This window comes from Galeopterus variegatus, unplaced genomic scaffold (assembly GCF_000696425.1).
Source record: "Galeopterus variegatus unplaced genomic scaffold, G_variegatus-3.0.2 Scaffold4525, whole genome shotgun sequence".
NCBI classification, from domain to species: domain Eukaryota; kingdom Metazoa; phylum Chordata; class Mammalia; order Dermoptera; family Cynocephalidae; genus Galeopterus; species Galeopterus variegatus.
In genome coordinates this window covers 160,738-172,175 of record NW_007730636.1, presented here as the reverse complement: position 1 = coordinate 172,175, position 11,438 = coordinate 160,738, and the positions used below count along the sequence as shown (strand labels likewise).

Here is an 11,438-nt window from a genome sequence, read left to right as displayed (position 1 = left end):
GCAGGAGGGCCCAGGCCGGGCCGGGAGGTGGGGGCCCGCTCGGCTGGGGGCCACTCGGGTGCGGCGCGGAGGGCGGGGGAGTCGGAACCGCTGGTGCCCAGGACCCGCCTCCGGCCCCTTAATCCGGATCGGTTCGGTCCGGATTAGTAGTGATCGGTGTAAACACACTAGTGAAACCGCGTATTTCCTCGCGAGATTTGCACGGCTGGGCGGTAGGGGGGGTCCTGGGGGGGTGAGGGAAGCGCCGACAGTGGGGGAGGAGGGGGAGGGGACGAGAAGCTGGGGGTGTGTCCCCGCTGCCCCGGCGCCCCGCTTCCTCTTACACCACCTCCTGTTACTCCTTTTTATAGTTTTGGACTTTTGAATCATATGCATATGTCACTCATTCAAAAAATTTAAAAATTTTTTCTTGTAGATCCTAACTCCTTAGGAAGATGCATTTCTAGCGCACAGCTGTGGCAGAGACAGGACACAGTCTCTGGCCTCATATAGCCTACAGTCTAGTGGGGCAGACCAAGGTAAGTAAGCAAATAACTATAAAAAAATTTAAATTTATTAAAAAAGAACACAGCCTGAGAATTGCTGCATTTTAATAGGTGAGTTTATGCTGTTACCTCTGTTATTTAAACTTCTCCTGTACTCTGATTTTATGCTTATTTACCAGGTTTTCCCCTCTTTCACCTAGTTGTTGGGTTGAATTTTGTTGCTCCTTTCCCCAGCCGGGCCCAGCCATTCGAAAGTTCCATCTGTCCAGCGGTCACCCCACAGCTAACACGCCTACTTAAGCCCATCCTTCCACCACGTCTAGAGCTGACCACCCTCTACATTCCCCCCAGGCAGGTCGAGAACCTTTGCATGCATCTGACTTCCCTACTTTCTTTCCCCCAGCATCTCTCTGCCCATGTATTTGGAAATTTTAGACTCAAATTTGGTAGAGAGAAGGTTTTAAAGAGAAACGGACATGTAATATTAAATATGTAATTTTAAATACTTTCTATGCTTACCATAGTGCATTTTAGCAGCCACTACATTCTGCTGAATTCTTTTTGCTACTATGTATCCACCAGTAATTCTTTGTCATGGTCTATAAGTGGTAAACTTTTTGAGTTCTTTTGTATTTGAATATGTCTTTATTTTGCCCTCACCTTTAAATGATAGTGAAGCTAGATTTAGAATCACAGGTTCAAAATTCTTTCTCCTAGCAGTTTGAAGCTTTTATTGGGCTGTCTTCTTGCTGACATGAAGTTTGATGTCAGTTTTCTCATTCTTTTGTAGATCTGCCTCCTGTTCCCCACCCATCCCAACTGGTTCTAGAATTGTGTCCTCATCCTGGATGTTACAAGTTTCATCACTTAGGATTAAACATTAATCTTCATTTATACTGCCAATGTTTTCAACCTGAGGAAAGTTATTTCTGAGAAATCATATTTTTTCTTTAAATCCTGCCTTCCTTCCACATTTCCTTTGGGACCTCCAATTTAGGCAGATGTTGGAATTATCTGTGTCAGTTTCTAATGGCTGCTACAACAAAGTACCATGACTTTAGTGGTTTAAAATAACACAAATTTGTTATTTTACAGCTCAGAGGACAGAAATCCTAATTCAAGGTGTTGGCAGGGCTATATTCCTCTTGGAGGATCTAGGAAACAATCTATTTCCTTGCCTTTTCCAGTTTCATGGTCTTTTCCTCCACTTTCAAAATGTACCACTGCAACCTCAGCTTCTGTCATCCTGTCTTCTCTGACTCTGCCCTCCTGCCTCCCTCTCCCTAGAACCCTTATGATTATATTGGGACCATCCAGATAATGTCCCTACCTCAGCACCCTTCACTTAACCACATCTGCAAAGGCCCTTTCCTTATGTAAGGTCACATGTTCATGTGTCGGGATTAGAACATGAACACCTTTGTCCCTCTCCCTAGAACCCTTATGATTATATTGGGACCATCCAGATAATGTCCCTACCTCAGCGCCCTTCACTTAACCACATCTGCAAAGGCCCTTTCCTTATGTAAGGTCACATGTTCATGTGTCGGGATTAGAACATGAACACCTTTGGGGGGGTGTTAGTCTATCACCCCATTTTCTTTCTTCCTTTCCATCCTATCCTGGTATGCTGCATTCTGGGAGGAGACTTGCACTTGAACTTCTGGGTCACTAATTTGTTCTTCAGCTGTGTCTATCCACTCCCTATTGACTTTCAACAATTATATTTCTTATTTCTGAGGTATCTATTGGTTCTTTCTCACAGCTTATGAATGTGACACTGTCGCCTCTCCAAGGATGACATAACTTTTCCTCTTAGAGTCCTATTCTGTCTCCGTGGACCACAAGCCATCTGTGAAGGCCATCTAGCAGCGCTGGCCTGTGGAGCTGAATTGCGCCCCGTGCTGCAGCTGGGATCCCCGGGCAGAGGTACTCTGTTGCTTCCTCTGCCCGTCAGCTCCCTGGATGAGGTGGGGGGGCTGCCCTGGGGCCCACATCGAGCACGGTGTTCAGTGAGAACAGGAGCAGGTGGACATGCTCCTGGGCAGGAACACTGGTGGCTGCTGTTCCTGTGTGTGGGGTGCTCAGGGGGGTCTCACCAGCCCCAAAGCTTCTGCCCATAAGTGCACATTCCCAGAACCGCTGTGTGGCTCATGGCAGCAGGGGCGGTGTCCTGGGGAAAGCCTGACTCCAGCAGTCCTCCACCTCACTCCTGCTCAGCAGCCAAGCAGGGGGGCCAGGGCCATCCCCTCCACCCACACTCGGAGCTGAGGCTTCCCTCTTCAGTCTGTCACATCTGCTCTGAGCATCTCAGGGATTGCTCCCTATTTCGGGGCCATGCAGCTCCTGCCTCACTTTTGAGTGCAGCTACATGTTAACCTCTCGTTTCTTCTCTCATTTCTAGGGTTTGGGCGTGGGAGGGAGGACTGCTGTGTAAGCCCAGCTTGCCATCTTCAAATCCTGAATGTTTGAGGAAAAACTCTATCAAAGGGCACAGTGACTCTTCCGAGGCTACTGTCACTGGTTACAGCAGTGTCTCGCTGGTAGGGTGAGAGTTAGTCCCTTGAGTCCAGCAGCCTTTCCCTCATGCTGTGACGCTCATTTGATTTTCTTAAGCCCAGGTGGGTCTTGGTTCTCTCACCTCATAGCAGCCACCTCTTAGTGCATGTGTCTGCAACTTGTGCACTTGTGATGCCTCAGCAGAATCCTGGAGACCTGCCACCTGGCCCACCACACCCAGTAGGCTGAACGGCCCTTTCTGACACCTCCCTTTGCCCTCCCTATTTCCCATGACTTGCACCTGTCAGGCAGCCCTTTTCTGGGAACTTATCACAGAGAGAGGTTGGCCTCAGTCACAGGTGCTTATTTGGAAGGGACTAGAGTTCAACCTCTCGCTCAAGGAAGAATTTTTTCCTAGGCCGTTCGGGAGAACCCAGAACTCCCTACCTCGCAAAGCCCCCTTTTGTGCAGCTGGGCAGTCCTCTCTCCTGGAGCCCGGGATCTGCTGTTCTGGACCCTGCTCCCTTATTCTAGCTTAAACCCTCTGGAGCAAGACAACAAATCCAGTTCCTCATTATGTGACAGATGTCTGAGGATGCAAAAGCTCTCATGTCTCTCTATGCCACATTCCTCCCACATCTTCCAGTGCCTGTGACGCTTTCCAAGCCCCTCCCAGCCCTGCCCTCTGCCCCCAGCCCCATCATTAAAGAATACAACACCGGCATGGAGCATGGGACCTGGAGCACCAGGTCAGAGCACAGGCGCCAACACCCTGCACACAGACGACAGGCCTCGCCGGTCACCCTCACTCAGTGAAGGGCTCCCTGACTGGCCCTCACCCAAGCACTCTCTCTTTAACGTGAAGACAGGACTTCCTACCATCCTCTGTGTTTTGGCTCAGCATGCCAGTTTCTTGTCATTTTCTAGAATCCTGACTGGGTCATGATCACGGCGGTAATGACTCTTTCCAGCTTCGTGTCACCTGCAAGCAAACTCTGAGAACACATCTGTGGCTTCATCCAAATCCTGCAGCAGGTGGGAAGGGGAAGGAGGATTTGAAGAGGCAAAGGGACGAGAGGAAAGAGAAAGAACATGATCCTCTCCACTCACGGCTCACCTGCCAAACCTCTCAGAGGCCACGTGTACTCAGTCACTGCCCTGCAGTCCCCGCCCCTTCCAGCCCCCACCGGCTTTCACCAGGATTTCCCAGGGGCTGCCTGTTCTCACCAGCCCTGCCCCTCTGCCCACAGCAGGTGGTCCAGAGATAGGCTTGGGAGCTGACTCCAGCCTTGGCATAGGGTCTGGTCAGTCTCCTGCTGAGGTGAAAGGTATAAAATGGCTTCAGCTGTGAGAGAAATGCTCCTCTGAAGGGAGAGAGGACTAAGCTGAGGAGCAGTCAAGGCACAGGATGACCCGGCACAGAGCCTGGCCCAGGGTGGAAAGGCAGACAGCAGAGCTCACTGTTCTGATGAGCTCTGGAAGGTAAAGCGTGGTCTCGCACAAATGACACTGGTGCAGGTAGAGAAAGACGGTGCCCATCGGTCCATTCACTGATGGAGTACAGATGTCTGCGCATGTACACACATCTGGCCATGTCTGTTTAATGAAATGGATCATCTGATTTGGGAAAAAGCATCCTCTTTGCAGCCAACACTGACTAAGCAGGTAAACCTACAGACCCCGCCTCGGGACCCCATCTTTTGACAATCACACCCAGCCCTAGAACCATGGCTGGGCTGTGCCAATGTGAGGCCGGGGAAGAAGAGATCCTCCATGTGCTGGTGTCCTGGCTGAGGACCTGTGCCTCTCCCTGTGCTCAGAGGCAGCTGAGGGTGCTGGTGGCTGCCCACTCCCAGGCCTGGGCCATTTCAAGTCTCGGTCCCAGCCACAGCTCAATAGCCCTGAGGGGAATCCAAGAGCTGCTCTGCTGCCCACAAAGGGCGGCTGTGGGCAGCATCCTGCAGCTCTGGCACTTCAGAGAAGGCTGTGTCCACAGGTCTCAGTGTTGCTCCTGGTCCCCCTGGGGCGTGAGCAGGGGTGAGGGGAGAGGGATGGGATGGTGGAGGGTGGGACGGAAGGAACCAGCCTTGGTGCTGTCCCTGCACAGCTGTCTTGGGGCTGATGGGCCCTCCGGTTCCTCCCTTTGTGAGCAGTTCCTGGTGGTACAAGAGCAGGTGGAAACTCACCTGATCTCTCCAAAGAGGATGGGACAGGGAAAGGAGAAAGCATGTTGGCAGGATCCTACATTCCAAGCCAAGCGCCACCAAGCTCACTCCTGGGCGTGCACGTGGACGTCTCAGATGTGGGCCACTCCGGCTTTCCCAGCACTTTGCTGGCTTGTCTGCTCTCCTAGGTCTCTTGGCCCAGTGTCCTGTTCACCAAACACATACCCCAAACTCTGCTCTAGAGCCTACTTCTCACCACATGCCATGCCAATGAGCCAACTTCCTGGAATTCAGCCCAAATCAGTACTTTCAGGAACTTCCTGCCATGTTTCAAAGAAGCTTTGCCCACAAACAGCCACCAAGAAGGATGTTCCAGCCCCCTGGAGCCTGCTGTGGACACTAGGACACTGTCTTCCTTCCAGCTGAGCCGGCTGCTCAGGCCTCACTGTCGACACCCCTACCACCCAGGAAGATCCTCTTGTCTGAGAGTGGTGTTCAGATCTCTAAGAAGAAACTGACTCCCAAATCTAAAACTACCTTTATTGAGGCTGGCTCAACATAAGATGCCGTCATCAATCAGCAGAATTACAAAACTGTACAGGAGGTACAAAAATAGGCTGTTTAGCTTAGATAATGACACTCACATCATCAAGCTTTAAAAATACACATAAAAGTTGTACAGTCTGGCAGTTTATAAAATATAAAGCTAAAAAGAGGACTTTAGGCTCCACAAAAATGATTGTATCACACAATTAACACATACCAATGACACAGTTAACTGTGCACAGAGAAGACACAATGGCACAGAAATTTTAAAAAATCACCTTAAAATTAACAGATTACCCAGTCCAAATTATTTACCCTTTGATCACAGGACTACTGGAAGGTGTCCATCCCTTGGAAGGATACAGTATAACTTTTCCTTTTCCAGTTTTAAATTTCCATGAGTGTTCTCCAAGACAAATCTGATGTGCTTTAAGCAAGTGCAATTGTAACTGGATACACTTCAGAGTAAAAATTAAATAAATATAAATAGGTTAAATAAATAGCTCATTGCAAAAAGAATACTACACAAGTTTTGCATCTGAGAACGCTGCGTAGTTGACTGGTAATGCTTTCCAGGTAAGTGGGACTCCCCCGTCACAGCTTTAGGGACACTGAAAAGGAAAACTGTATCCACCAAACACACAAAGAGCACACGGGGGAGGCGAGGGGGTGGGGACTTTGGCCAAACTGTTGGTTAAGGCTGCTCCACAGGGAGGCTTCATTGCAGATGTGTTGTTTCCTCATGGTTTCCCAGTGAATACAGGAAGGATTTAGATGCCAATACAAAAATCAGAACCAGAGTTACTCATGGGAAGTCACTGTTTCATGAAGAAGACAAAGCACAGGAAACGAGCTGATACTTTGGTTTAAAAGATAATGGTCCAACCCTGGAAGGCAGGATTTGGGCTCACCCGTGTGGGACACCTGATGGCTTCTTCCAGGAAAAGCCAACACCAGGCCACAGTCAACTGTAACACCAGGACGGTGAAGATGTGGGCAAGGAAAAGAGATGCCAGGAAATATGAAGAGGAGCAAGTTCAGAAACTACAAGGGCAGAGAGTAAAAGCTTACTGGAGACTCTCCAGAGGCCCTTTCCAGGGGTGCTGCGCTTCCTCACGCGGCTCTCCCAGCACTGACGGCCGCGGCAGTGGATCCAGCCACCTTCCAAGAGGACCACAGGCTGAGGCTCCAGTGAACAGAAGATGCCAACAGTGCCCACCACAGGGGCCAAGGTTCCAAGGTCTAGATGAGGTACTCGATGAGGTTTAAAGACGTAGAATAATATTAAGGAAAAAAATCACTTTAGCTATTATGAAAGGAAGGAAACTGAATTCTACGAAGGCAGAATCAGAGCTTTTGACGAGTGGCTCTGATACAACAAAACCAGAAAGCATCTTCCAAGAAGCAGACACAGTGATTTCTCTGTCAGTGGGTAAACGGACACCGTCATTCTTTTATGGAATGGCACTGACCTGTCTGCCCAGGGCTGGAGGCTGTACATGGAGGACATTTCCTTACATGGTACCCTGATTGCGTCTTAACCTCCAAGGTTCTCAGGAGAGAAGAGACAGAGGAATTTCTGACTAAAATTAAAGCTAAAAATTATATTAATTTTAGGAAAAGAAAACAACGTATTGACATAATTTAGAGAATATTACTTTGACATTGCTGAATACATTTACATAGTGTTGCTGTAATGTTTTACTCTTCAGCATTTGAGAATGTTCTAAACATAAACTCTCTTTCTCGAGGAGATGGTGATTTTTGGTACCACACAAGATAGAACGTGTATTATATCTTGCATTTCTTCACGAGTAAGCTTCAAGTTAAGTTTAGCTTGCTTGTGCTAATCTAGCATTCTACAGTTTGATCAAAATATAGTTATTAAAACGTGCCAAGAAAAACATAAAAGCTAGCCCACAAAGCACACAGTGTGGTCTTGGCTCCCAACCCTGACGCTGACTCACTGCGTGTCTCCTGTCCTGCTGGCCTTAGGGACGAGGAGCTTTACTGCCTACCTGCTAGCTCAGGGCTTTCTCCGGGTGGCCAGGGGGTCCCATTCAGCTGCTCCCCTCTGGTCCTGAAGGCTTGTCCCTGTCTGGGTCTTAGCTGCCCTACTTGATGGCCAGGAACTCTTCACCTCTTGCCCCAAATGCTCCTGAACACCTCCACACATGTGGTCCAGGGCACAATCCAGCAAAGGCCACTGTTGAGACCACTGGTGCGCTGGGCTACTGCTGCCTCCAGAACAGAGCTTTCTCCTCATTTCCAAGAAAGCTGCAGACATGACCTCACCTGCCAGCATGCCTCGCCAACCAGTCCCTAACATCACACCCCCATGTGCATGGCTCCTGCTGCCTGAGGATGCACGTGGTGGCAGTCACGTGGGATACTCTCGGTGCACCGGTGCTCAGGAGGCGGCTCCCATCCCCAGGATAGCACCCTCTAAACATCCTCCTCCTCAGCACTGCCCCCAACCCCACTTCTGGCACAGCAGTCTCTTAGTGTATGTCAGCCTAGCTCTTCCCGGGACAAGGGCAAAACTCAGAATTCCCTCCTCTTCCTTCCTGAAAGGCCCATAGACTGACATTAAACAGGAATTTTAAAAAGAAACATGAGCCGAAGTGAGTTTATCCAGCAGCAGGTCGGCAGGGGCTCCTCCCACTGCCTCTGGGACGGGCCCTCCTGTGCGGACATTCCTGACTGTAATGCTTTCAGGGCCAACACCTTCCCAGCTCCCTGGAGGTCACGGGGCCACCTCTCCCAATTCGTGGGGTCAGCATTATCATCTGCTGGCTGCAGAACAGGCGGCTCAAGGCACTTGGTTTGGGAAAGCCTGGGAGGTGTCGAGCTCTGGACTGTGGAGACCAGGCCCTCAGTCATAGCTGGGGCCACCAGAACAGAGAGGCTGCCCTGACTCAGAGGGCATCTGGAGTCACTGTGGGCCAGGGCTCCGGGGGCTCGTGGCAGTAGTAGGGCTGGAAGAGTCTCTCGTGGCCGCACAGCTCCATGGCCCAGTAGGTGTGCAAGAGCAGGTGGGGGAAGCGTGAGGTGAAGTAGCGCACGAAGCCGTCGGGCAGCGCGCCCAGCGTCTCCCGCACCTCCGTGGGGAGTTCCCGGTAGTGGTGCCTCTGCAACAGAGGTGTGGTGGTTAGAAAGTGCCAGCAACGCTGGCCAAACAGCCTTTAATCGTTCAGGGAAGACAGAATATTAGTATTAGTTGGTTGCTTGTGAAGAAAAGGAAAAAAGGTTTCTGAATCCAGCGATCCATCCTGACCATCTTGCCTGCTTCCCCTCATTCGGGAAGGGGCCTCGAAGCCAGCAAGGCCCAGCCCAGGGGAGCAGGAGGTGCTTTGCTACCCAAGAGGTTGGTCCTCCCACAGGTTCGGATCCTATATAGGGGTGGCCAGTTGGCTCACTGGCTGAGCACGGTGCTGAGAGGCTGGTCCAGCAGAGGGTCGACAGGCCTTCCATGGTGGTCAGGGCCTAGAGAAATTCTTGGCAGCCTCCAGTGGAATAAAGTCACCTGAAATTGAAGTGTCTGTCCCAAAGGCCTCGAAGGCTGCTTCTGTGTCTGGGAGTGTGCCCTATTTGAAGGCTGCTCAGTAACAGCACAGGTCACGAGCACCCCGGGCCCCCAGGGAATAAGCTGTGCCCCCTGGACAGCAGGCCCCAGGTGGGAAGGTACCAGAGGGTCCCCGCTGGAGTGTGTTTACATGGTGGCTTTATCAGGCAGGTAAAGGGCATCACAAAAGGCAGTAAAGAGAGATGATGGAGCAGTATACAGGCTTCAGAGAGGCTGCTCCCCAGAGCTTAACTCTGCACCTCAAATCCCTGAAGAGAGAGTCTGAGAAGGGTAGAGACAGCCTCGAATCTGTCAAGTCCAGCTAAGGCCACCTAGCCTCCAAGAGGTCAGCATCCTGGTAGGGACCAATGGACCCACGAAAAATGGAAAAGAGCAAGAGGATGTCTGGGCCGGCCCGTGGCTCACTCGGGAGAGTGTGGTGCTGATAACACCAAGGCTACAGGTTCGGATCCTATATAGGGATGGCCGATTAGCTCAATGGGAGAGCGTGGTGCTGACAACACCAAGCCAAGGGTTAAGATCCCCTTACCGGTCATCTTTGGGGGGAAAAAAAAAAAAAAAGGCAAGAGGATGTCTGTTGCAGCCTCTGGGTCCCCCTCCCCAGTATCCACAAACCCTTTACCTTGTTTCTCATGGCTCGGAGGAGATCTCTGACTGAGCCACCTTTATAGGTTCTGAATTTACGCAGATCTAGAAAAACATTGAGGGATACATGCGATGGTTAAGCAAGGAATAAGTAAGCAAACAAACTTTAAAAGAAAACAATTCCTGGGGTCCTGGGGATTAAGCAATCGGACTGAAATGTGACATAACGCCATGGTCATAGTCACAGGAGCAGATCCTCCACATGGAACCCAAGGGTGGTGTCAGTGTGAGTTCCACCCTGTGACAGCTCCCAGATCAGACATGACCACCCAGAGCATGACACTATCACTACCCTATTACTCTAAGGGACAAAAATGAAACACACATCAGTGTAACCAAACACCAGAGGACATATCCAAGAATGTCTCAAACCCAACCAGTGGTATTTGGAGGCTGAACAGCCCAGAACTGCCGTTTCCATGTTTACTTCTTAGAAACGGCAGCTTCTTCTGAAAGGTTCCCCTCACGGCTGCAGTGTGGTCACCTGTCTGGAGGGGGACTGTGATGTTCTCCCGCCAGTCCATCTTCACCACGGCTCTCCCGCCTCTCTCCAACTGCTTCACGATTGGGCCATCCAGGGACTCCTTTTCTATTCGGTCACTCACATCCTGTGACAAAAGCAAGGACAACAAACGATGGTCAGGGTTTGGAGATGCCGAGAGCTTGAGGATCAACACCAAGTAACAGAACTGTCACTGTCCCATGAGTTGTCATGAGACTGATGGCCCTCTCAGGCCCAGGCTGCAGTCTGCCTCAGAGCTGGGCCCCAAGTGCTCTGCCCCCCACCATCCATGAACTCTTCTCCAGGGAGCAGCTGTGTTTGTTGGTCACTGGGGATAGGCTCGCAGAGACCCTCTGCACAACAGGGGGAGGCGTCACAGGTGCACACCCATGCACATACCACGAAAGCATCACCTGGATCCTACACATGCATACATGGCCCGCATCTGCACAGAGCTATATGTGCAATCTATGTTTGCCAATGAAGCAAAGAAAAAAAAAGGCTCAATTTTGCTCGCATCCTGTGCTTTGTCTACCCATTGAAATAGGACATGCTCAGACCTGTAACTGGCGGAGGGTTGTCATTCTGCACCAGAACAGTAGAAAAGTCAGGTGGAGCCAAGGTTTCTTTTTGAGGAGGAAACTTAGTGGCAAGAGTATTGGCTCTGGAGGTGCCACCAGGATTCAAACTCTGCTCTGCGTTTGCTTGTGGCAATATGGAGCGTCAGGATGCACCCAGGTACTGGCCTCTCTGAGCCCCATCACAAGGCAGGGCAAGAGCTGAGGAAATGGAGTGATGAGCCCCACACACATTCGCCTTAAGTGGTCTTATGAGACCCATTGTCTTTCCTTTCTTTGATGAAGATGAAGTCAGACTAGCAAAACTCTACCTAGCACTTGTTAGAGAAAAGCCTTGGAAAGATGAGACCGTCAACTTGGGCACACTGGGGACACACAATTCTGAGCAGCAAGGCTGTTATGGCTAGTTGACATGGACGGAAGCCAGGTGTG

The 11,438-nt window shown here is 50.6% G+C and overlaps 1 protein-coding gene across 1 annotated transcript in view; it reads right to left on the bottom strand.

Annotated features, from left to right (window-relative positions):
• Positions 1–5,671: 5,671 nt before the first annotated feature.
• ERN1 (endoplasmic reticulum to nucleus signaling 1) overlaps positions 5,672–11,438 on the bottom strand; it is an 84,706-nt gene continuing 78,939 nt past the window's right edge. Inside the window, exons 22-24 of the mRNA XM_008587754.1 lie at positions 10,411–10,534; positions 9,904–9,971; positions 5,672–8,826 (exon numbers count right to left, since the gene is read on the bottom strand). Of these exons, the coding sequence (XP_008585976.1) occupies positions 8,614–8,826; positions 9,904–9,971; positions 10,411–10,534 (405 nt within the window). The 3' untranslated portion in view covers positions 5,672–8,613. The remainder of the gene's footprint in view (positions 8,827–9,903; positions 9,972–10,410; positions 10,535–11,438) is intronic.